The 26,532-nt window shown below is 40.2% G+C and overlaps 2 protein-coding genes across 9 annotated transcripts; both read left to right on the top strand.

The window, feature by feature from the left end:
* Positions 1–1,025: 1,025 nt before the first annotated feature.
* Positions 1,026–5,545, top strand: LOC111343900 (uncharacterized). Of its 7 annotated transcripts, none has more exons than XM_088748002.1 (5): positions 1,111–1,129; positions 2,158–2,224; positions 3,418–3,557; positions 4,731–4,867; positions 5,275–5,545. In XM_088748002.1, exons 3-5 carry the CDS (start codon positions 3,426–3,428, stop codon positions 5,297–5,299), a joined length of 294 nt encoding a protein of 97 aa, XP_088604128.1. In that variant the 5' UTR covers positions 1,111–1,129; positions 2,158–2,224; positions 3,418–3,425; the 3' UTR covers positions 5,300–5,545. The 7 variants fall into 7 exon arrangements, with proteins under 7 accessions (XP_088604131.1, XP_088604128.1, XP_088604132.1 ...); XM_088748001.1 differs by lacking the exon at positions 1,111–1,129 and adding an exon at positions 1,600–1,618; XM_088748005.1 differs by lacking the exon at positions 2,158–2,224 and having other exon boundaries at positions 1,026–1,129.
* Positions 5,546–6,645: 1,100 nt separating this feature from the next.
* On the top strand, positions 6,646–23,970 carry LOC111343903 (uncharacterized). Of its 2 annotated transcripts, XM_088747998.1 has the most exons (19): positions 6,646–7,217; positions 9,340–9,474; positions 10,093–10,222; positions 10,626–10,697; positions 10,985–11,056; positions 11,644–11,715; positions 12,435–12,506; positions 13,152–13,223; positions 13,661–13,735; positions 14,664–14,735; positions 15,213–15,284; positions 15,644–15,730; positions 16,286–16,363; positions 16,936–17,010; positions 17,769–17,983; positions 18,613–18,738; positions 18,964–20,547; positions 20,820–21,516; positions 22,045–23,970. In XM_088747998.1, exons 2-19 carry the CDS (start codon positions 9,384–9,386, stop codon positions 22,463–22,465), a joined length of 4,083 nt encoding a protein of 1,360 aa, XP_088604124.1. In that variant the 5' UTR covers positions 6,646–7,217; positions 9,340–9,383; the 3' UTR covers positions 22,466–23,970. The 2 variants fall into 2 exon arrangements, with proteins under 2 accessions (XP_088604124.1, XP_088604125.1); XM_088747999.1 differs by lacking the exon at positions 14,664–14,735.
* The last annotated feature ends 2,562 nt before the right edge of the window (positions 23,971–26,532 follow it).

The following is a 26,532-nucleotide window of genomic DNA, read 5'->3' as shown; positions in this document are numbered from 1 at the left end:
AACGTTTAAGTGCAAGTTAATAATAAACATTTGGTTTTATCACTTTGCCTGTTCATTTTTTCATCGTTTGCCTCAAAACCAGCGTTCCTTGACATTTTACAAATTGGAGACGCAATGTCCTGCTCAGCGCACTGCAGGACTCCGTGGTCGAGTGCCTAAGTTCAAGTTCTAACTGGAGCGAACACTGCACTGATGGGAGCTGGGACGAATCTTTGTACAGCCAAGTAGTTAGGAAAAATTAGAGAACCCCAAGACTTTGTCAAATATGGTTGTTCAGCTTTTTCGCACATAGGAAATATAAAAACAAATAAGTGCAGATATAACAGTTTAAATGACCAGGTCTTTTGGAAGTCGAATTTCATTCTTAAACGTCGCATTCCATGCGAAAATTTTCTCCTGACAATATCAGTACAATACCAACCAGATTGGCGATGAGAATAAAGAAAAATATCAGTTGGATAATTTAATGGTTGAACCAATACCAATTTCTCCGCGCGTGATTCACGAGAGTTCACGAGACTCTGCTCAGCGGTTAATCATGCAAATTCAGTGAAATGTCATGTTATGAAACAAATGGTAAACGCCACAGTGTACACTATTGGGTTATGGATGCACGCGAGAGGTTTGCTAAGCTCTCTAGAAGCAAGAGTCGCTCTCGGCTTTCGCCTCGCGCGATTCTTACGCTTCTTTTGTGCTTAGCAACCTCCCGCATACTCAATAGTGTACGCTGTACTGTTCACTATTCGTTAAATAGCAGCTTTTGTCTTCTTTGCCGAATGATCTTATCTCCTATCGCTAAATTCGACCTATAGAAAACTAAAGGAAACAAAAACAGAAAGACCTCTGTGCGGAGTCACTAACGCGTTCCTATTTTGGATAAACAAAATTTTTATTGTAAATTTTTTAATGTAATTGAGCGTCATTTTTCCCATGATGCACTCACACGGGACAGTGGCTTTTGAGTGAAGAATATTTCAGTCTTACTTTTAATTGCCTCACGAGTAGAGTGATCTTATTTACCAGCACCGCGCGGGTCTATCCCGATATCAGTGCAGAAAAAATTTTAAATTCATGAAGAGCACCTTTTTACTCCGTGGAAACTGATCGTACTTCGCTACGCTTTAAGAAGGTGAAAACATCGCTATTGTTTTTGTTTGTCAGCAAATAACATCGGAGTCGAACTAGAATGATCATTTTTGGAATATTAATTAGTTTCTAGAGAAGCTTTTGTCCTGCGCCCGGGGGGACAAATGAGATTCCTATCAAAACGTGGTTGAAAAGATCGCGGTAATGCGAAGGAATTTAGGACAGCTGACATTTCGTGCGATAGATCACTGCAGCTCACCGACGAAAGACATTACGGGGGAGAGTTACTTCATTCGGCTGGCTGTATTATGCAAATTATAGCAAGCCTCTAATCCCCCGGGAAAGGCAATCTACCATAACTCGCACCGCTTCAATTAACATTTAAGTGAAAGGCCCTTTGTTTACGATGACAATCTAACGAAGAATGCTGCTTCTTAACACAATAGAATGTAAGTCATGGAACGTTCGCTAAACGCACGAAAGCAGCAGTAAAGTAGTTTTCTCTAACTTAATGTTGAGGTAAAAAGTTGACGTAAGTTTAGTTCTTTTTTCATTTTGTTTCGATCTACATTAGCTGCACGGGGGTAGGTTTATTAGATTTTGAGTTGCTTTCGAACAACAATTTAAAGAATGCCATTGTTGTATTTCAAATATCCCGTTGATTATTAATAAGGAATCGAGCCGATGGGAAATTCGAGTTAGCTTAGAGTAAATAACTGAAAAAATGGGGGCAAATCAAAAGAAACCTGATTTTGTTCGAGTTTGCGTGCTTTTACGGCAGATCATGACCTTGAAAAGAACGCTTCAACACGCGAAAGCAAAGATCCTTTGTACATATATACATACATACATACATACATGGTTTATTTGATAAAGCAGGTTACTAGGTAGGCAAGACTAAAGTCCTGATATGGACCTGCTAACTAATATAAAACTTTACACTTAATTAAGAAATAGGAATATGTAGATATATATAGAAGTTACCAGTATTACAATAATAGTTCAAAAATAGAATGCTGCGGAGCCAATCATTATTAAGACAGAGAATGTAATTAAGGGGTCGTTTGTTAGTTTTAAAGGCAACGCATCAAGAGTTAAAGTCAGTGAGATTGTTTGCATGCTCCAGTTTGATCCACAGGTAAGTACTGAGAGCTTATAACTCTTGAAAACATTATGACTGTTGCATCTGAAATTCTTTTGAGAGTGTTATGAGCAATGTCAAGTTTGCTAAGAGCTAAAATTATAAAAACATTCATTTATTTCAAATTATTCATTCATGAGGATCGGCCAACACCTAAGGTTTCTGTAAAAGAGCAATGCAATCGTTTGTTTTACGATATGGTCCTTTGCGAAGTGAATCGCGACGTTTCCACTGGATGCTGCTAGTCTGCTTCAGGCTATGACTGTGAAGTTAGCCCTTCGTCAGAGCAACGTCAGCTTCGAAACAATTTACGTTGTTATTTTGAGAATGTTTATTTGTAATCGTCCAGTCTAGGGAGAATACGATCCCTGAGGTAGAATTCCATGCGGACTATACATGAAAATCATTATTCTTTTCACTTCAAGAAGTTAATTTGGAGTTCTTTCTGAAGTAAAATACCATTGAATTTGCTTTATGCAAATTTCGGAGGTGAACTCAGAGCGGAATGGCTGCGCAGTTTGGGTTTCTCGGAAATTGATTTTCAGTTGTAAAGTTCAGAAAAGTGCTTTACACAAAAGGAAAAAACTCGAAGCAAAAAGCAGTAAGATTTTACTACTACTATTTATTGCGAGTAAAAACTAATCAATGAGTCTGTTTATGAAGAGTTGGTGAAGTGAAACTGATCACAAAGAGAGCACATGCATAGAAATGAGGATTATTCCATGGAAAGTGCTAGCGAACGATTTTCATGCACGAGTTGCGATGCATCAACGAGGGAGTTTTTTAAGCATTATTCAGAGAATGTTGTTTTTATTTTATACAATCTGAAATTTTTTCTTACTAGCCGATACATTTTAAAGGTTAGAGGCCATTTCATTCCCTTCACTATGAAGAACTAATCAGTATTGGTCTTTGATTGGATGAACCATGTATTTTCACAGTCTAATAAATGTTGAAAATTTCTAAAGAAACTGTGGTGCTGCGTCGGTAGGGGTAACAAGGTAATTTGGTTATATCAACTAAGTTGAAATTGTAAAATGGCCACCGTAACGAGTTAAAAAGCTGACGTTTCGAGGGTTAGCCCTTCGTCAGAGCTAACGGACTAACGCTGGAAACGTCAGTTTTTTAACTCGTTACGGTGGCCAATTTACAATTTCACTAAGGAGATGACGTTAAACATTCTTTTGCAGAGGTTTCCATGACTTTTAACATGATGTTCAAGGTGGCTTTGGTTGCCTTGGTGATCTCCTGTGTTCTAATAACTGAAGCCCGTAGATTACCTCGGCCACGCCTTCAGGACACCGAGCTTTACCACAGGAAGTTCTTAAAGGTCGGCACACACGAGGGGACTAGTCCCTGCGACTAGTCCCAGCGACCAGTTTCATGCAACTAGTCCCTTCGTGTGAACTACACATTTCTGTGGTCGCAGGGACCAAAATTTGGTCCCTGCGACTGGTCGCACGAATTCAAACTGGTTTGAATTTGTGCGACCAGTCGCAGGGACTTGTCGCATGAAACAAATGTTTGTCCCTTCGTGTGAACTGTTTGTGCGACCAGTCCCTGCGACTAAACTGTAAATAATAAGTGTAGTTCGTTTGCGCTGATGTTTAATAGTGCTACAATGAAAAGTTACCAAATTTTAATTGTTTTCGTGTAACGCACCAGACTAAGAAACATCTTTTGCCTCTTAATTTTCCTATGTTCTTGTGCAATTGAGTGCCCTCGTGTGAACGCCTTAAGGGACTAGTCCCTGCTACTGGTCCCCTCGTGTAAACCCTTCAAAGACTTGTTGCCGGGACTAGTCGCACGGACTAGTCGCAGGGACTAGTCCGTGCGACTGGTGGGACTAGTCGCAGGGACTAGTCCCCTCGTGTGTGCCGACCTTAAAGGTTAGTGTTTTGATAGAGGGGGACTACAAAGTGCGTAAGAAACTGGGATGAATGGTTATAGATAGACTTCCGACATTATATTTGTCCCGCGATATGAAGAGTAAGCTCTACGAAGAAACAAATAAGGACGAGACACAAATTGGAGAGAAAGGGTGTGTCGTTAGACGCCAATCAAGCTTCCGCTTTTCCGCCTTTGTAGCCCTTAAGGACCAGTAATTATTGTTCACCTGAAGGGGAGGGGGTGTAGGATTTTGGTTGTGTCAATAAAATTTCTCTCAGTTCCCCCCATAATGCTTTGTAGTATTATAAAGAACAAAGAAAACAGCAACGACCCTTGTGAGTTTGTTTTTTAATCAAAATGGTTTGGTTCCTCTTTTTCAAAGATGACGTATATGTTTTATTGATTTGCATTTGTCGTTACAAAGGTTGTTTTTTAGCCGCCCTTAAACAAATATGTCGACGAAGAACCATTTTGGAGAACTTGCAGTCTTTCTGCTCCTCAGAGAATCTTTTTTAAAAATCGTACGCATAAAATATTGACCGCATGTAACAGGCCAAAAAAAAATTACGTGAAAGAAAAATTTAACTACCTTTGTTGCATATATAATTTTCAGAACTATCTGCATCGTCGCTGGTGTGTTCCACTCAGAGAAACAGGTTGTGAGGGCAATAACGGCAAATGCTGTCGAGATGGAAACCCGTACACTGGAACCATGCGAAAATGTGTGAACACGGGCTCTTTTTCGTCACCGTAAGTAAAAGACTAACATTTTTTTACTTCAATGGTTATTATTATTATTATATTATTATTATTATTATCATTGATTATCATTATTATTATATTATTATTATTATTATTATTATTATTATCATATTTTAAAACCAATTATTTACAGTCCACAAACAGTGAGTCTTTGACAAAAGTTACTTGAAGACATTAGTGGATGAACTCGTTTTAAAATCTAACGATGAACCTTTCCATAGCTCAGGTGCAGCAGCTGAGAGTAAAAACTGCCTGAGCTCATTTCAGAGGTTCACCCGTTTCTGTAGCAAAAAAGAAATTGGCAGCAATATTTTATCCCACTCGTTAGGGTTCTCCCATTAGTCATATTCATTCGCTGTACGTGTAATTTCTTTTTAATTTTTTTTATATTCCAGGGCGTATACATGTGAGGAAGCATAAAGAAACACTTGGTGTCAGATACAACACAAAACCGAGGTTTTTTTCCAGCGAGTCTTGATTTTACAATGTCAAATGCACATTAGGTTACTTCTGAAAACAAAACCGTCAAAACACAGGCACACACGCGCGACACCCACGCACGCATGCACACACACCTAAACACGCATATGAGCGCACGTGCGTTTTTTAGATCACAGCTATCTTTAAGTGCAAATTAAAGAATAGACGTTTGCTTTTATCACTTCACCTGTTCATTTTTCCATGGCTTGGCTCAAAACCAGCGTTCCTTGAATGTTTTTATTTATTTTATTAAGTGGGAGACACAATGTCCTGCTCAGCGCGCTAGAACTGCGTAGTCGAAGGGCCTACGTTCAAGTTCTGACTAGGGCAAATACTGCACTGATAGGGGCCTGGGACGAATTTTTGTACAGCCAAGTAATTAGGAAAAACTAGAGAGCCCCAAGACTTCATCAAATATTGTTGTTCAGTTGTTTGGCACATAGGATGTCACTAAAACAAATGGCGCCCGGACATACAACTTTAAATAACATAACCAGATCGTTTGGGAGACGAATTCCACGTTAACCCTTAAATATCAAATTCCATGGACAAAATTTCTCCATACAATGTCAATGAAATGTCAAGCAGACGAGTGATGAGAAGAAAGAAAAATATCAGTTGGTGGATCAATAGGAGAACCACGGCCAACTTCTTCGCACGAGATCTTACAAGTAAAAATTGCCATCTTTCCAGTTATTAACAATTCTGATTCTTTCGTACTCAGCGTTTAATAGCATACCAATCATGAAAACTGACCAATAAAAACTTCACTGTAATTTATTCAGTCACGATGTGTGAACACAAAAACAACAGATTGTTCTCAGTCAGGGCGCTCCCAAATTAGCTGTAACACCTTGGTTTTCGATTTTGCATTTTCCCTGGCTTGAAGCTTTCCGAACAGTCGTCTTTCCTGATTATGTAGTCACGTTTATCTTTGAGCGCTTTATCTTTCTAGTCATCGCAAGCAAATGAATCGATATGAAGCAAAGTAACACGAATCGTAGACTATGACCAATCCCTTTTTTTCAACGAATTTTTTGCGCCAGTCCGAAAAAAACAAAAAAATCAGGAGAAAAGCTTGATGTTAGCACCCCTGCTGAGCTCTCGGAGATCTCTGAGTTCCGCGCAGCGCGCTAGCATTATTTCTTCCTTTCTTACTGATTATTTTTCGATCGCGTGAGGGACTTCACCGAAAAGGAGAGACTGCTCGTAGTCTATACGAAGCGAAGCAAAGTGAGGCAAAGCGATTAAAGACGAATGTGACTGAAACATGCTGCAATTACAATCGCGTTTAACAGACGCAGAACTACCTGGAAAAATATTCAATTTACAAAGCCAAGATGTACAAAAAATAAATAATACCAAACATATGAAACAAAAGAAAAAACAGTTATAACTAAAGTTAACTAAAGCTACAAGAACGCGAAAACTAAACTAAAAAAAAAAAAACAACAAAATAACCAACAAAGACAATTACGTAACCCTGGCGCCTGCAAACTTTGACAGTCACAGCATTTGACAACTGCCTCCATTTGACAACTGACTCGTATGAGACACCGTGAAGAGAGAAAAAAAATTATTTTACAGGAAAGCTGATAAGTAGTTATCGGACCGTCAAACGATGTCGCATAATAAATGCTAAAATGTCATACCACTGACCGCTCTGTTTCAAAGAACCTTTCGAATACAAAGAGATTAGTGAATAAGCCAATGCAAGAGGTACCCTCTAAGGAAAATGCATTTTGATTGGCACACGATTGAAATAACGGTAATGTCATTGCTGAAATATCACGTGTTCAAGAAAAAGAAGTTGAATTTAGTTTGGCAAAGTTTCAGAAAAGGAAGGAAGCTTCTTGAGGTAAGATGGTTTGCTATCTTTTTCCTCTTTTAAAATTAATTTCAGTGAACCGTTTACAGGATTAAGTCACTAACTGGAAATAGCGTGCGAATTTTCGATAAAAATTTAAGCCACAGAACTTTAGACCCGCGGTTTCGACCAGAGGATAAACAATCCGTTTACCTAGTATTTAACAAACAAAAATCTCAAAGAGAAATGTAGCAGAAAATATGGAGTAAAATTCTTTACATGGTGACAGGACTTAAAATGCAAAAATTTGGGTTTTGCTTGTGTTGGTGTTGAGATTTCATTTAAAGCAAGACAATCTCTTAGAGAAAGTATATTTCGAATATTTTTTTTCAAATCTTGAACTTCTACCATATGTTAACATCTGCTGCTTAAATTCTGACTTGAAATAATATCTTTCAATGTTTCGTGCAGTTTTCAGATAGGGCAGATCCCTTTGTGAGAATACAATTGCAATTAGCTCTTTTGATATCGTGGTTAAAACATTGTGGGGTGAAGAGTTTTTTTGCATCAGAAATGTGGATGTTTTTTCATCATTAAGACCGAAGGCGGGTCGCGGCAACAGAGCCGCTCGAATGTCTGAAATTAAGGTTTTCTGTTCAAAGAGATATAATTTCTTGCTTAATAAGAAATGTCAGGGATAATTTAAGAGGAAAAATAATACTCATTTAAATTCCTGATTCTCTTCGGCTGAAACATTCGGATACATCATAAAATAAGATTGGATAACTCACCGGGGAACTTATACATTCAAGGTAAATATAGCTGACTGGGAGGAGGAAGGGTATTAGTAGAAAACACATAAAGAGAGTCAATTCTCATAACTGTATACCATTCATTTTCAAGGAGCAACTTTCGAGAATTTGGTGTTCTCTAAGAAAATAAGTCAGTTAGTTAAAATCTTTCTCTATTCTTATCAAGTGGGCATGTGTATTGGGGAAATATTGATATTGTCAGGTGGACTTATATATTTATTCGCATAAGAATTACTGAAGCTACGTCACAACATTTGTACTTCACAAGGTTTTTGATCAATGTGTAAAGAGTCTTTAGAGTTAAAGAAAATAAATTTAAAAACTCATTTGTGCTCCAGCGACATGATTCGAAAATAAGGCGAATATGTTAGTCACCACAGAAAATATTTACATCAGAATGGCAAACCAATTGGGTGATTAGAGCAACAGATTAAGCTCAAAATTAAGCGCACGCTTTTCTTTTCATTTTTGATTTAATTTTATTTCAGCTCTCTTTTTTTCTTTTCAATTGAAAGTTCCCTAGCATTGAAGGCAGGGAGAAAAGAGAGAAGAGAAAAAAATTAATCTTTTTCATAAATTTCAAACCATGTGTAACAGTCGTTGCCCAAAGACAATGAAAAAAAAAATGAGAAGTCTTATTTATTCCAGTCGATGAACTCTTAAACGCATGCATAAATGATATAGATATACCTGCTGCTGCAATGTTATACTTGCTTTGATCACAGCTGGCCCGTTAAACTCGCCAAACTAATTTGATGAATTTTCTTTGAATTGTGCGCTGTTTCTCACAAAAAAAAGATCTGCAAACCGAGGAAATATCGTGGGAACGTTTGGGAACAAGGAACAGGGAACGGGTAGAACAATATACAGGATGCATGAAAAGTTTTCGGGGGTTTCATTTCGTGGACGACGAGTTGGTGCGTTTCGCTTTTTTGCAAACAAGGTGACAGAAATTTTGCTGGGAACTAATTTTTGTCGTTCTTCGTTCGAGCTACCGAAAATTAAAAAGCAAAAGAATCACTTTTAATTCAGTGGAGCCACACACTAAAGATTCTAAGATGGATATTTCGAGTGACTGGTTCAAATAAGGACTATATTTACTTAAGTGTCCGCGGTGTTCACTGTCGAGGGGGGCGGGCAGGGGGGGGGGGGGGACTCTAACACAATACATCCTGGCATTTTGGAGCGTGTGAAATTTTCTCCTTATTCTATATAATTTTTTTTTCGACAAAAAGGGGACAAGCCTCTCCAGTATTAAGCCATGTGCTTAGATGGCAAGCGTCTGGATTTAAGCGATAGAGTCATTTTTATTCCTTTTAAGTAATGGTCGAATTTTCAGCTTGTTTGGTTTTTTTTTGCAGGAAACCACAGGACAGAAGTACTATGATCTAGAAATTCTGTGATCATGCTAAAAGTCTCCGTTTGCGCCATGAAGTTGTTGGTTTTGTGTTTGATCGCTTTCACATGGAGTGAAAAGTATGGCTGTTTCGCGAGTGGTAAGAGAAACCATATGTTGCTGTTGTCGCTGAATATCTGGATTTGTAATGTTGCTAAATCTAAAAGGTCCATTTGAGTCGTTTGACATTTTTACATGATAGAGTCTCCAAGTAAAATCCTAAAATTGTGAAAAACGGACTAATAAGCTAAAGGAGAAAAAGGTTTAGCGCTTAGGCAAGTGAACAAGCGAGCGAGCGAGCCACGATCCACGCGCAGGAACCGCGTCTGAGCTGAGCTATGAGTCCGAGTTAAGTGCCAATCACTACGGTTTAGGAACTGAGTGAGGGGAAAGTTTTGGGAATCACCATACATCAGTACACATTGCGATGACATTTACAATAAATTGCACTGCAGCACAGTAGAGGGAGTTTGGTTGGGTCGCAGTTAAGTTTTCCTTATCCCCACTCCCCTCCCGTGAGGGTAGTAATGATTCCCAGTCAGTTTTCTCCAGTCCCTTAAACTTTGCCAGAAACGACTCATCCCCTTCCATACCCCTGAAAACAATATGATCCCCCAAGTCCTCCACCCCTTCCCCCAGGTGCTAAATAATGACCTGGTCACTTCACCAAATATTTATCATCACTTTATAATTTTATGTGATTTATTTTTTTTTACAGATTGCAAGCTTCGATGTGCTCTTGTAACTGATGAATGGTTCACTCCCTTGGGAAATAAATCACTTTCATGTCAATACGTTCAACATTCAACTGAAATAGTAGAGTGTTCTGAGATGGCTCCCGATATTCTGTAAGAATGATTATAAAAGAATCCTTTCACTTTGTAAAGCATTCCTTAAAAAAGGTAGAGAAAATCCCCATAGAGGGGGGAGGAGGAATTTAATGACAGGGGCGGACTGGGTAAATATTATAAGAGGGGATGGGTGGGTGGGCTGTGTTCTTCGGATCCAGGCATAATACCCCCTCCCCCTTCCCCTTCCTCATTCCTCATTCCCCATTCCCTCTTTCCCCCATCCCCCCCCCCCCCAAGAAATAAAAACCCATAAATTCTTTTGGTTTGATTTTAGCAACGTACTGACAAAACTGCTTAAAAGGGGAGTCGTGATATCTCAGAAAAAGAAACGTTTCATCAACCTATTTTGGTTCGGTTAAGCTCGGAATCCCATACTAGGCTTGTTTTTATTTCTTTCTAGGCACGTGACTAAAAGTAATTTGAAAAACCCTCATATTCTAACGTTCGGTGGTTTCACGAATCTAGAGCATCTGTAAGTCTACTGCATCAGAAACTATTCTTCCGATTTACATTTATAATATTACAAGACCATCTCTCTCTCAGTCTGTCAGCCAGTTAGCCAGTTGTTCAATCAGTCAGTCGTATTTGTTTGTCCATGTCTGTCCGTTGTTCGTGCGTATCTTTTCCTCTCTCTTTCCGTCTGTATGTATGCTCGTTCTTCTCTCTTTCCACTGATAAATATGCCACTTAAACAGCACTCATGTTTCGCAAAAATCCCTGAGCAACTTTCATTTCCTTTACTTTGATCATTCCTCGTAGCTTCTTTGTGTCAAGCAGAATCCAAACCCTGAACGTGGGTCTATTTCGTTATCAAACGAAACTTCTACAATTGTGAGTTGAATTAATTTTGAAAATTCTCGGACGCATGGAGATGGCAGAGTTCTTCCATATGTATCCTGCTCACGATTAAGGTTGTTTTTTTTTTAATTCTGTTACGGTCATGTTACTTCACCAAATATGGTCAACGTCCACTGAAAGAGAGTGACCACCACTAAACCAACTATGACCGAGTCTCATACCCTTTGGAGTTCTAGAACCTTAGATTTTAGCAACTGAATTTTGGATAACAACAAATAGAGTGCGTGTAGTAGTTAAGAAGGACCCACCTCGTCCCTTGCAGAGTTCACTGAGATGAAATAAGATACGAAGTGTCTACCCTTAGGGACTAAGAAAATAAGGAAAAGTACCACGTGAACAGCCCGCACCTGTTCCATCCGTAGATGAGTTTAAATGAACAAATCGACAGTGGTTTAGCGCGGTATATACTCTTAGCGACAAAAATATTCGTCATCACAGTGGCCAAAATTTGTTGAGTAAACCAATCATCACACTAGAAATTAAATGCGATGTTTGGAGTTGAAATTGTAACAATTTTTTGACATCCTTCTCTGTATAATTTAATTTTATCGATTTTGAAGGGACTTGTCTTCGAACGCCATCAACGATGTACCATTGGGAGTATTTTCAAGTCTTACTAAGCTAGAAAGTCTGTGAGTAAAACGATTTTACGGAACATTGACGATATCTATTTATCTTTGACTGAATGAAAATCAGCAACAGAGAACCGGAAACTAATTATAACATAACCAAAGTAAAGCGCGCGCTCTGATTGGTCAAATTAGCGTCCCCCATTTGCCCATGGGTGTACGCTGTTGACGTGAGCAAATGCAAAGACTATTTTTCCGCGCGCGCTTGTTTTTTCTGGTCGCGTAACATTTGTTAAATAAAAGGGAACTCTTTAGCTACAATGTATAAATGTTATGTTATAAAACAAATGGTAAACACCACAGCGTACACTATTGAGTTATGGATGCACTTGGGAGGTTTGCTAAGCACTCAAGAAGCTAGAGTCGCTCTCGGCTATCGCCTCGAGCGACTCTTACGCTTCTTTCGTGCTTAGCAACCTCCCGCGTGCTTCAATAACTCAATAGTGTACGCTGCGGTGTTTACCATTTGTTACATTTTCGATAGGTTGCAAGTAGTCACCAACTTTTATTTCCAATGTGTTTAATTTGAAGAAGACAGACATCGGTTTCAGCAGCTTCTATGAAAATTCATTACTTGATGAAGGAATTCCGCATTGAATTGCACCCCAAAACCGACATTTCGTTAACCAATTAGAATGCGAGATTTTATTAAAACGCACGATTCTAAGTTATATTCAGCTTGAAACATCTTGAACGTTGCCTCGACTGCTTTCTATTTTCAGAAATCTCAGCTCCAACAGGATTGAAACACTTGATAAGGACATTTTTTCCAATCTTGTAAACTTATATTACCTGTAAGTAGGAAGAAATCAAAGATCTATCAATTATTCTTAAGGGGGCAAAAACCATGAAAATTTGAATACTTCTGTACTGTTAATGGGCAATTAAAACTTTACATCCGGACACTTTTGAAAGCCTCGAATCTATGTGTCAGCTCACGATCAATTATAATGAGCATGCGCTTTTAGTCTTTTATTTTTGGGTTTGGTTTCACGACACTCTTTACGTAGAAGTTGGAAATTGGGGTTCCAAAGAGAGGGCGTGATGAAGGACGGTTTAATCAAATCTATTCCCAAATTATACAGAGTAATTGTCCTTCTCTGAAATAAATAATATTCTAAAGTCAGTATCGAGTGTTTGAAATTATAGCACGACAGAGTCCGAATGCCAAAAAAAACACAGTTTGTAAGAAATTAAATATAGACATAATTGCTGTTAGCCTTTTCACTCCCAGGATCTCATAACTAATTCTCCTTACTTTCTGCCATACAATTCTTATGATGTTAGTTCAGAGAATTTGGAGCTAGAACAACTAATAATCCCCTGACTGATATTTTCCTTTATTCTCATCACTTGTCTACTTGATATTTTATTGACATTGTAAGGAGAAATTCTGTTTTGGTCACACATGGGAGTCAAAGGGTGAATTCCTTTTCCAGGTCCTTGTCCCATAACAGGATGATGGACTTTCATGGTGGATTGTTTGAAAAACTGGGAAAAATTCAATACCTGTATGTAACGTGAAGACTTAGAGAAATATAATGTTTCAGAACTCCACGAGACATGTTAGTGCACTTAATCGGCTCGAAGGTACCAGTGAGCGACCTAAGAAACTTGATCAAAAGCCTGAGGGTAACCTGGATCATGCCACATAAACAAGAATTCCAGCGTGTAGGATAACTTTTCTAGATCCTTATTTTAGGCTTGTAATATTTCCGAAATGTTGTAATGCAATTGTATCCAACATAGAGTTTTGTTTTATAGTTTGGAATTTTTTCCCCAGCATCTTGCACTCTTATTGGTCACTTCGGGGTCACAGTGAGCAACAGAACTCTTGGAAATGTAATATTCTGACCGATCTAAACACCCGCTCGACTAAAAGAAGAATTCGCTAAACCCATCTTTATATCAAGGGGAAAAAAATGCAATTTATTGTTAATTCTTGCAGAGATCTTTCATACAATCGTGTCAGTTACCTAGATGACAACTTGTTCAGTGACAGGTTAACAAGCCTTGAGTTTCTGTGAGTAAAAATGCAACAGATGTACATACCTCTCTTGATAAGCATCTAGGGATCTTAAAATTTCAGGGGGAGGGGGTACTTAAACGCTATTTATATTGCTATTTCGCGTTTACATGCGTCAGTCATGAATATAATCCCTCAGGGCTGTGGAGGTAAAAAGAGGGGAGGGGAGGGAAGGGGGGGTGAAGCGTTTAATGTTTTCAAGTCAACTTTGACTATGAAGATGTGCTCAGACTTTCTTTACTATTTCTTTAGAGTGCGTTTTTCGCATTCTATCCCCAACTCCCCCACCAGCCCTTTCTCTTAGTAGTCCCCAACCTTTTTTCGTCAGCACCCCTTCCCTCCCCCAACCCTTTCTCTTAGTAGTAACCCAGCATTTTGTTGTCAGGTTGATTATATCACTATTGATTCCAAATCAACACCCAATTTTTCTGTCGGAAGCCTTCTGATAAATTCCTACTACTAGTTAACAACCACAACCCACTTCTCTTAGGGTGTCCGGGTCGGACACATAAAGTGGCGAAGATGTCGAATACTAACCGAACAGCGCTTCGACCAACGAGTTTAATGATGGCGAAGAATACCAATATTTAAAAAACGATCCGGTCGCCCTTTCATCAAAAAAGATTACGAGACTCAGGGAGCCGTAAAAACCACATGATGAAGGGCGGTAAGCGAAAGAAAAGGAACAGTTTTACGTACGTGAAATTTTACAAGCGCTTCACCGCGTGAGAAAAAGGATAGCGAGTAAAACTACTACTAAAGGATTGTGGTCTACGTGACATACAAAAAAACGAGGAACGGGACGGACTAAAACATAAGACCTTGTTGAGGAATAGCCTTAACATAGGGGTTTTCACAATATGTTTTACTGGAAAAGAAAAACAATCTCATTAACATTAATGTACAAAATACTTCGAATTTATAGATTTCTGCAGCATAACAACCTACAAAGTATGACTGGGAACACTTTTAAGGATGTCCCCACTTTGAGATACCTGTGAGTCGAAAAAAAAAAATTAATAATACGGTAGTTCTGCAAGTCACAAAAGATGTCTCAAAACTTTGTACCGTCGCTACTTTCACTGAAGCCAACATGATATAGGTTATGACAAAGTTTGAGAAAGAGCACGCTTTCCTTCATGGCCGAATGAGCACTTAACAAATGATCAAATTCCCGCATTTGGATGATCTATCGGATATATGCATGGCCCGGGGTTGAACAATTAACGCGAAGAAACAGACGTACTAGAAGCAAACCTAGGAGGTTAACTCAGTGGGAAATTTTGAAAGCCAGCTTCAGTCAGAGGAGGGCGCTAATACCTCCGATAAGTCACTCTTTTTACCCGTCATAATAATGTAGGCGTTATTCAGGAGCAAACAGAATCATGAAGTGCATAGGTAAGCATTCGTAGTTCAATAAACTCACCAAACGCTCGCGCGCGTTTTAATATTTTTGATCGACTTGATGTTCTAGTCTGCTGAGTAACAACAACATAACTGTGATTCCTGAGGGAGCCTTCAAGAACAATCTCAAACTCGAGATGTTGTGAGTTTCTTTCTTTATTTACATAGTTGATTTAAATTGATGGTGTTCTAGAACAGATTGCGCTCGAAGCTTTCCTGGAATAAGTTGGAACCTCTCATATACATTAGAGAAACGTTTCTAGAACTTTCTCTCCAAGAAGTTGATAACTTCATTTGTGTATCAGCGTTTGCGCTGGCCTTGTAGAATTATGACGTCTAATACGAAAAGATGGCAGACAGTATGGATAAACGATCATATTTTTTTTCCCACCGATTAAACAACCAGCATGAAATAGCTTTATTTTACATAGCAGATAGAATTTTCCGTCCAAGTTAAAGTTAAAAAGCTGTTTACTTTATTTCATTTTTTTTTCTCTTTAGAGTCTTGAACGATAATGAAATCGGAAAACTTGAGAAACACGTTTTTGGTTTTGACGAAAATGAGCAGCCGCCCGATGGAGTAATCATGTGAGTTGGCTTCCCAGCGGGGAGACATGAGTTACATAAAGGTCAAGCAACCTCCGAGGGGGATACATGAGTTACGCGTGCATAGTAATAGTAATAGTAATCAAAGTTTAATGTCTTAACGTGGGGCATGGTTACCCATATTGCCCGAACCAGAGAGACTCATGTATGAAACGCAAGACAACAAGCCACCCATCCCACCCCAGGGGAGGACATCCATCACACAGTAATCTCGTGTGTGGGAAATTAACGTCTCCTAGACTAGAATATGTAAACCATTTCTTGATGTTATAGAAAGGCAGCATATTCTTCTGAATTATTTTAAGACCTTGAGTGTTGGTCCGGCCGGGGCTCGAGCCCTCGACCTCCCGCACATCAGTCCAGCGCTCTATCCATTGAGCTAACCGGGAGGCGGTTACATTGAGAAGGGTAGAATTTCTTTGTCATAGCAGTAAATAAAAAAAACAACTGAAAAAACAACTACGTAACATAATCGCGAGACAGAAGAATAGAAACAGCATAACGGAGAGTTTTTTTTTTTTTTACCTCTTTCTTCAGATATATGATCCGGACAAATGTACCAGAATTGAATCTCGAATCCTTTTATGGCATCAGGAATGACGATTCTCATGAACTGTAACGTAACACTTTGTGCATAAAATTTTTAATTAGAGCAGTTTTCCACTTATTTGGCGAGCTAAGTAATTCCGGATTTCACTGGGTTTCTTAGCCACGCACCGTGATTAGTTTAGAAATCTGTACCTACTCTTCAAATCAGAGGAAACGGTATACCCATTCATGAATGAGAGGGTTTATTTTTGCACGGTGAGAGCCGGAAGTGCAAGTTCTGTGTGTTTTTATTCTAGGCTCTTATTGTCTTCCTCTGATCTTTCTCTTTGTTCTGTTTGCATGCATGACCATAGCCATTAATTTGGTTCTGCGTTAATTACACTCAATTAATTGAAATCAAAGGCAAGGTCTGTAAATGTAACTGATCCAGCTAGAAAATAGCCGACTGAACAGTAAATCAAAATTGTCACAAGAATAACGTGTTTAGAAATGGTGAACGGAACCCGATGAAAGCATTGTTGAGGATACACCTCTTGTAAGCACGAGCTTCCGGCTCGAAACGTTCTTTAGTTAGGATATCTTGTTATTGTCAGTAACTATTTTGCCACCCTGTTAAACAATGCTTTATTCTGTTTTAGGACAATGAATGACGAACTCATTGGCATAGTGCGATTTTACACGAAAAGAAGAAAAACTCTTTGCAGAATTTATCTGTCAGTACACAAAAAAATTCTTTGTTTTATGGGTTTTGGTTCAAAAACTTTAAGAGCAGACTTTTTTGAGGGGTGGAATGTTACCAAAGAATGATGTGAATGCTCCTGCTGCGCTTCTATAGTAAGAAAACGTTTGAAAGTTCTTATCTGCACAAAGAAAAAGAACTCTCACTCAACGGCTGCGCTCCGAGTTACAAAACAGGGATGTGCATAACTTTCTTAGTAGAAACGAAAAGCGAAGTTTAACATAACATATTGCTAAGCAGCATCAAACATCGTTACGCATCAAGACCATACAACAAAATAAGCGCATCACGCATCACTCATCACGCATCACACACCACGCAGCACGGCACGACACGACACAGCACGGCCCAGCATTAGGCAGTATGGCTTCCTACCATAAAGTACAACTCGATATTATTTAGTTCAGCATAGAATCACGCATCACGCATCACAACACATAGCATAGAATCACGGAACATAACGCGATATCACACAGTATATACCTCCATTATATCACTTGGATATAAGGCACCGGTCATCATCTATCTATTAGGGAGGGGGGAGTTAGGGGATTTTGGTTATGTTACACTGGCAGTCAATTTCCTTTAGTCCCCTCTTTATACTCTGTTAGTGACGACTGATCCCCTTCCGTTGCCCCCCTAGAAACCATATTATTGCCTCAGACCTCCCCCCGAGGGGGGAGATAAATTGTAGTTATTGATCTTAAACAAAACCCCCATTTTTCTTTGCAGGAATCCTAATGCCTCGAACGTGGAAATGGTCAGCGTATCAGGGAAGATTTACGAAAGAGCGAGATTGGATCTCTTGGTCAGTTTCTTGAACCTGGGTTTTGAACAAATAGAGCACTACTATGACGCAGAGAATATAACCCATCACTACAAACTGCTGCCCTGTCCGGAGGGGACTTATTCTCTTAAAGGCGAAGGATGCAAAAAGTGTCCACCAGGTAGTTTATTGCTCTTGTAGTAACTGATGAAGCGGGCTCTGACTGGCTACTCAAACTCTGAATATCCTCTAATATTGAATTTTAAACTCCAAACATTGCATTTCTAGTGTTTTTATTGGTTCACTCAACTGCGATTATCAGCGCGTATTCCGAGTCACCTTTCAGTGGCGCAGTATTTGCGCCCGTAAAATATTGCAATTGTTGCAGGGACAAACTAGTTGCAAACATCTTTTTGTGCTATATTATCTCGCAGTTTTATTACACGCTTAAGCAACAAGTCACCTCTACTTCTGCGAATAGTTGTTAAATATTAACTAAGTTCAAAAATGTTAACTCTTTTACTTTACTCAGATTATTTCAATCAATCAATCAATCAATAAACTTTATTTTAAGAGGGAATCGAAGCGCGTGACGGCAGTAAAACTGTGACCATGTGGCCCTCTGGGCCTAATGACCCTGTGCCTCTCTATTTAATCCATTGCATGGCCTAGTAGAGCATCCGTTGATCGACTTCACCTCAGCTAAGCTAAAGTGGAGGCGCTAAGTCCGCTTCTCGTCATTCCCTTGAACTAGGAAATCAGGAGAAACTATAAGTCAGTATGACTAATTTTCAAGGCATTCTTTCGCAGGGGGTTTTCTGTCCGACAGTGCTGGTTATGTTGCTGACCAGTGTCTTCCATGTCCACGTGGCGCGTATGTCAAATTGGACATCTATCCAGGAACGCGCTATAAACATTGCAGGGCGTGCCCTCGAGGTAAATGATTAAAAACCCAAGAATTGTTCAGCATGGATGATCTAGCTTAGAGAACGAATCTTCGTTAGTACAGCCCTCACTAAATAATGATCAAATTCCTCTAAAAATGTATTTCTTCAAAGCAGAGTTTTTTCTGTTTCCACAAAACTGAGCTCCCCCAATATCAATTCAAGCTTAGATCTGTGGACATGGAATCACTCTTACCTAATTATCTTATTCTAACAGGAACAAATACAGATTCAATGGCCGGAAAAATCGCGTGCCATTGCTTGGAGGGATTTCATCGGACCCACATCTTTGGCAAATGTACAGAGTGCGAGAGAGGTGGCAAACACGAGGGCCTGGATTGCAAGACGGACTTTTTGAACTTGAAGCCTGGTTATTGGTGGGAATGGCAGAACGAAACACACAGGGAACGCTTCAGAAATTTCTCTACAAATCTCATTAATCCTCAGGAATCCTTCGATGATTCCTTCAGGGATTTTACTTATCCTATGCCGAGGCCAACCAAATGTCCCAGAGAAGAGTCGTGTCAAGGTGGCGTGAACGCCATCGATAATCCTTGTAAACCTGGTTATGAGGGTCCCGTTTGTGGCATTTGTCAATTTGGGTACTACAAGCAGCTACAGGTTTGTAGCAAATGCCCAACCAAGAAAACGATGGCAATACAGTTAGGACTCTTGGCCGGGTTCTTTCTGTTCATTGTAGCCATTTTGGTCTGGTACAGCAGAAAGAAGACGAAAAAGGCCCAAGGACGCCCTTTGATTGACATCATTTTCGCCAGACTTAAAATCATAATCGGATTTTACCAGGTCACATATGGTTTACTCGAAGCTTTCTCGTTCGTCAGATGGCCGAACGTGCTTGAGGATATCGCAAAGTATTCAGAATTACTTCAGCTGAATTTGCTTCAGATTGCTCCTCTCCATTGTCTTTTCTCGAGTCTCCATGTGGACGCGTTTGGTAGTCTGTACGCCAGCATGGGATTGAATGCCTGTGCAATTGCCTTCTTTGCAGTCATTTTCGGCGTGCGTTATGTAATGGTCACCCTGAGTAACAGCCTAACCCAGATGGAAAAAGCCAAACGTATATCGCACGCCAAAGAACTCGTCTACCGGAATTTGTTCTTCTTCCTCTTCGTGACCTATCTGAGTACGTGTTCTAAAACGGCCAATGTACTACCACTCGCCTGCCGACGACTTTGTCGTGACAAAGAAGAGTCACTGTGTGACGACTACCTCAAAGCTGACTACGGCATTCGCTGTCACGGAACGAAGTACCACTTACGGCTGATCGGGGCCTACTTGAATATCATTTACATAATTGCCCTCCCAGCCTTCTCGATCACTGTGCTTTGGAGAGAGCGGCTGTTGATCATAGCCCAGAAGGAGGAAAAAAGATACCAAGAGTCCCTTCCTAACAAAGAAATCGTCACTGGTTTGCGCTTTCTTTATGAAAACTACGACACACCGTCTTGGTACTGGGAACTAATTGAGATGGCTCGCAAGATCACCCTCACTTCCGGTCTGATTCTGATTGGACAGGAGAGCAGGGCTTATGTGGGTGCCACGTGTGTTCTGGCAGGCCTGTATGGTATGATGTTTGCCTACATCGCTCCCATACAAGACTACTTCGAGAACAAGCTAATGGTCACAGCTCTCTCGGTCACTTTTATAAACCTTGGAATTGGCGCCGTGAGCAGAATCCCATCCGAGAACAGGGAGCCTTTCAAAGATCCACTCATGGATACAGAAATATTCAAGATAACCGTTCTTGGAGCCAATACTTTGGTGGTTGGACAGCTTGTCTGTAAGATGTCACTTCAGGGGGTGGGGGAAGGGAATCGAGGGGTGGGAGGCACTAATGGTCGTTCATAGATCTATAGGTACCTCAGCTTGAAGCCCAGTACCCTGTTAAAATGAGTAGGAGTATGTTATTTGCAATTTAGAAGATGTTCTGTCAGACGTATCTTAATCAAACACGAATCATATTACCCATCTAGGTAGCTAGACGTCATGTAGAGGTAACCGAGAGATTGGACGACTAAATCAAATGATCTTTTTTCTGTTTTATTCTTACAGTGGAGTACTTTTCGTACATCTTACGATTTTTGAAGAATTGGATCAAGAATCCACACTTCTCGCTCGCTTGTTTCCAGTCCTTGCTCCTCCCGGTAAATGACTTGAGAGAGGACGATGAAGAGTTGGACGACAAGGAGTATCCTTTTGAAGAAGGCAAGATGGAGCTAGTGTCCATCCACTCCGACTCCACACAAAACGAGGACAAAATACTCAGCCCCTACCCCATGGGAGGGGAAAACAAAGTCGCTTTCTCTAACCCTATATATGAAGAAATGAAAGATGACCCCTATGCCATCATTCCCGTTCCCTTAGACATGAACCGCGAAAAATCCCGGAAAATCCCTCCTACAGTCAGGTTCAAAGACGAATTTGCCATCTACGATGAGTTGAAAGAACCAGAGCCTCGTTATGTCAATTTCCCAGCGCATGAACATTTGGTTATTGATGTCATTCCCGAGGAAAATGAAAATAAAGGCAAAGATGAGAACAACGGATCCGAGATGCAAGATGGATCCCTAGAAGGCAAAGAAGAGAACGACCAGGAGAAAGCGGAAGAAGGGGAGGGAAAAGCGGAGGAGGAGGAGGAAGAAGAAATGGTGGAGATGTGTGACCAAGAGGTACAGACCGACTTGATGACTCTTGAGATGGATGAGGAAACCTTACATGAGCTGTTCGGCGAGCCTCAAGATGAATCACTGTATGTATCAACCAAGGCCGGTTAAGGGTTTAAACGGTAAATATAATCGACTCCTTTGCACCAGTCAGTCAAAATTCCGCAAGGCAAACTACAGAATGGATGTTGGAGGCTCTCACTAGAATCTATTCATCTTTGCGGTGCATTATGGGTATCCCTTCTTCGCAGCTTGGAGAAGAGAAACTATTTTTTATTTGGGGCGGGGGCATGTTAAGAGTGCAGCATATTTTGTTCATTTGCATTCACTATAGCATTTTTAAGGTTTGTATTTTCTTTTACAGTGATAGAGGTTGATCAAGCAGCCGATAGATAGCTCTAGCTTTTTATAAGCTTTTTGTATACACTGTCTTCGTAGCTCATAATTATGTAATTTTTTCGTCCCAAGCTAATACTTGAAACGTCAGCTTTTGAACTCTTTACAGTGGCCAATTAACATTATCAACTTTGTTGATAAAACAAAATTACCTTGTCACCCCCACTGACGCAGCACTACAGTTTCTTTAGAAACTTACCCCCCCTTTTCATTAATAGGTTTGCTGGGTTACCAGAAGAGCTCCTTTCTGACGTGGAAGGCTCCATCGACCAGCAGGACGAAGCAGAGGCCGACCTGGAAATAAAATGTACTCCAGAAGCGGAGGATCCAGACAGTGTGTCCGTAAACACTTGCGTTAACGACAAAGAGAATAAATTGTCTCCGGAACCGGAAATAGGGGAAGAGAACAAGGCGTTCTCCAGCGACTGGTCCATCAGTCATGACAGCGCGGAGGTATCGGTACCGGAAACCCGGTCTGCACCACAGCCGGAAGTAGTAGGGCGGGAGAACAAGGCGTTCGCAAGCAACTGGTCCATCAAACAAAACAAAGAAGAGGCAACGGTGCCGGAAGTGGGCACCGGAAGTGGACCGGGACCAGAGTTAGGGAAGGAAAACAATACGCTCTCAAGCGCTCTGTAGAAATATTTCCGACACCGAAGCGTACCATTTACTTAAATATGCAGGCAGGTTTTATTGATTCTTTAGTTGATGAAACATTTACTTAGATCATTGTTTATCCTCAAAACATGAGCGTTTTTCCAGTTGAGCTTTCCAAAGGGCAGAATCGTTTGTTAGATTTGCGCGGCCGTTGTAGGTGTCAGGTAGAAATGGCATTTTTTTTTTTAAGTTGAACTTTGGATTGATAACTCTTTGGTTGTCTCCTTGTAGGTCCATATTTAGGACTGAGAAATAGTTAGATACTGATTCATGAAAATAAAACAGTGCTGTTCAAGGAATAGCTCTTTTCCGTGCTTTTCATAGTCTCCTCTTGAAGGCGAGACTTCATATGTGTCCTTTGATTCTCTACAAAAATTACTTTTGTTTCGCGGGAGTTGTATCTCGTTTAAGCCCTCAGAGCCATTCGCAGGACGAGACCACGGTGGCCGACTGATGTAAAGCTTGTAGTCATTTGGTTATTTGAGATGGTACCTTTTTTTTATCGGACAAAACACCCCGGAGGTCTCTGTATGGTTGATACGCCGATCAACCGAAAACAGCACATGGTAGTATTCCTGTTTCATAATAAAAATGCATTTTATCTAATACTTCAGTGTAAGAATTCAAGTTCAGCTCAATAACTGTATAAACCCAGCCACGCAATGAAAAAGAGGAAAACTTGTATCTGCTAACCTAATGAGCAAAGTTGGTCATCAATATTATCGTTGCTAATCTTTTATCATTATCATTTCCATTATCACGATTATTGTTGTTAGTACCATTTGGTAGTTGGAAGAAATGTTTATTTAACCATTCAGAATGAATTTCAATTTTGAAACACTTTTCGTGTTGTACGATATTAACAGGTCAGCAGTGTGACCTTCGCTCGTGTAGGATAGTTTTACTGTCATAAAATACCAATGGAAGGGAAAAGCTTGGTCTTTTTATGATGTCCTTTGAAAATGGCTGGGTTATTAATACAAAATGTAACCATAATTACCTTAATATTTACATAATCATGATTTTTGGAGGTGGCTCTCTTGTGCGATGAACCAAAATCACTTACGATAACTCACAGGGATCTCATAGCATATCAGTTGTTTAAAATTTGTCTTGTTTTGATTTATTTTGTCTTTACATTTATCCACGCGAATGGAAAGCGACATTCTGCTCAGTAAAACTGGGTACATTCACTGTTTAGTTTTTCTCAATCAGCTATGCAGACTTACAGGATCAAAAATCGTTTCATCAGTTTTATTTTGAGACAGTCAAAGCATTTGGTCTCTGCAAACCAAAAGGGAGCCACTAAATTAGTATTTATCACCCGTTAGTTATTATCTAAGAGGATGATATCCCAAATAACTAATCGGTCTTTTTTTTAAACGCTGCCTGCTATTCAGATAATTTTGTAGACACTTCTTTAGTTTATGTAGTTTTTGGTAAAACGCTGAGGCAGGAATAAAACTAGTGCAGTAGATTGTTGATGATATTTTGTTCGTCTGCTTATTGCCACTTTCCCTTTTTAAACCCAAGTGTGGAAGCGCGAGACGAGCGTGCGCACGTGGAAAGAGGAGCGTGTTTTACTGGCCCAGGATCAGTAAGTTTGGTCGTGAGCTGATTTTCATCAACCTCGTTCCCAGGGCCTTTTCCCTTAGTTGGGGTGGAGCTAAGGGAAAAGGCCCTGGGAACGAGGTTGGATTTTCATTAGTTGGGTATTACAGCCAATGATATTACGGAAAATGAGAATGATCGGCTCTCCCAAACCAGAGTTATACCAATAGTTAATTTGGTTTTATCAACTAAGTTGATAATGTAAGCTGACCACCGTAAAGAGTTTAATTTATAGCTGACGTTTCGAGCGAAGGGTTAAGAAGGGCTAACACTCGAAATGTCAGCTATTAAACTTTTTTACGGTAGCCTGCAGTGCCGGCGTATTTTGGGCGCACGAGTGCTCATTTTCATATTAGGCCGCCATCTTAGATTTAGTAACTGCGGAGGATTGGGGCGAGGAAATATTTGCCGAGGGAGTAGGTGTTAAGTGGAAAAATGGGCAACGGGGGAGAGGGAGGGGAAGGAAAAAATACATTATCAACTTGTACTTAGTTGATAAAACCAAATTACCTTGTTACCTCCACCGACGCGGCACCACAGTTTCTATGGTTGGGTTTCAGGTGACGTCACAAGCTTTGCTGAAGTTAGTGTCCGCCATGTTGGTGTCCCTCGGGTGTCAAATTTATGAATAATTAGTCGATTTTTATAGTGAAGCCCTCTCTCTTATCGCCGTATTATTTCGCCAACTACATGAATATCCAGACAGAAAAAGCGATAAAAGTATCCGGCATTCATCTTAAGGTATCCCAGTGCTCTCTGAGTATGCCGAAAGCTTAGAGAGTTGGAAGGAAAGATGTTTGCAAAAGATCTCGGTCATTGGGGTTGACCCTGCAAGCGTACCAGCCGAGAAGTTCAGTCCAAAATGCTTGCCTCCTGTGGAAGCGTCGGACTTGCTGAGTTACCTCGTTCTTGAGACCAGCTTCTCCACCAAGAAGCAGTTCAAGGCGTTCAAGAGTCTAGAGGCGTTTAATCAAATGGTGTCGGGATTTGTAACCTCAGTTGTAGGCAAAGTAATCGCCGGCAAGTATGCCGTGAGAGCACGAGTTTGGCATTCACAGCGTATGAATGATCCTTTAGTGAACATTTGGGTCATTTCCGAAAACGATGGGACTATTTTGTCAGCCCATTGCTTGGGATGCAAAGCTGGACTGGCTGAGTCATGCCCACATATCGCAAGTGTTTTATTTATGTTTGAGGCAACTACTAGAATTAATGGCAAGCTCGCTGGGTGTCACGAAAACTCAGACACCGAAAACTCAGGTCCCTCGAAGTGTTCTCCAAGCTTTCGAAGTGCTCCATAATTCGATAGTGCATAGCATAAAGCATGAACCAATTTTTTTTATAATATAACCGATGGAACAATGCAACAAATCCGACGCGAAAGACGGACAACAATATCAAGAGTGATTCTTCAGTGAAGCGAATCGTGACGGCGCTGATGCCGAGTCTTCTTTCGCGTTGTTTTTCTCTTTCTGCCTCATTTAAGAACTCTAGCCCAAGGGTCGCAAAATTGTCTTCGTTTTGGGACTGGTGGGCCGAGTCTCTGTTTGTATCCATTATTATCGCGAAATATTTAAGAATTTTAACAGAGCGACAACAAGGATCTGTGCAACGAAGTACAAAAAGGTAAACAAACGTCCCTTTCGGCTCGTCAAAATCACGCCACATTTTAATACTTTGATGTTGGAGCGAGCGCATTTGATCCCGTTAACTGTGAATGAAAAGTTCAAAATTAACGGGAAAAATGGAGGTAAATCTAAGCTAAATGAAGTCTTGTGTCACTCTAAAATGTTTTAATACTCAACCATCGGACGATTTTGCGAAACGTGCAACTTGGGGCCTTGCTCTTGCTGCTTCAGTTGGATCAAGACCCAAAAGGTCAAAATACACGCGGGATTACCAGGAGTGATCATGAGTCGAGTTTATCTCCTGAATTTTCGAGGAGTCTGAGTTTTCGGGGTCTGAGGTCTGAGGTCTGAGTTTTCGGGGTGTGAGTTTTCGTGACACCCCAAGCTTACTTGCACTCAGGTAAATTGCTCATGGATTTTGCCGACATAGGTCAATGAAGTGCCGTATGCGAGGGCTAAAGACATCGATTTCTCATCGGCTAAGAAGCTCAAAGAAAAGCTCGACCAAAAAAATCGAGGATCTACAACAGCCGCAAGCCTCGAACCATACAACAACTTCTAGTTCCTCCTGTTCTTCCCCTTGATTTGTGATGATCTTAGGTATAGCGCTTTAGATCATATAAATAATGAATTTTGCGCTATAGAGATAATAAAATTATTAAATTATTATACGAAAAAATCCTTAGTCTTTACGCTTTCCACTTTTGCTCGAACAGCCAACAATAATGCATAAAACCATCCCTTCTTTCTCACATGAACTCTTCGTTAGATACGGTTTGTTTACGCTCGAGGGACACCAAGATGGCGGAT

The sequence above is a fragment of the Stylophora pistillata genome, chromosome 2 (genome assembly GCF_964205215.1).
Source record: "Stylophora pistillata chromosome 2, jaStyPist1.2, whole genome shotgun sequence".
NCBI lineage: Eukaryota > Metazoa > Cnidaria > Anthozoa > Scleractinia > Pocilloporidae > Stylophora > Stylophora pistillata.
Note: the sequence above shows the minus strand (reverse complement) of the source record. Positions and strands in the feature narration are given on the sequence as shown.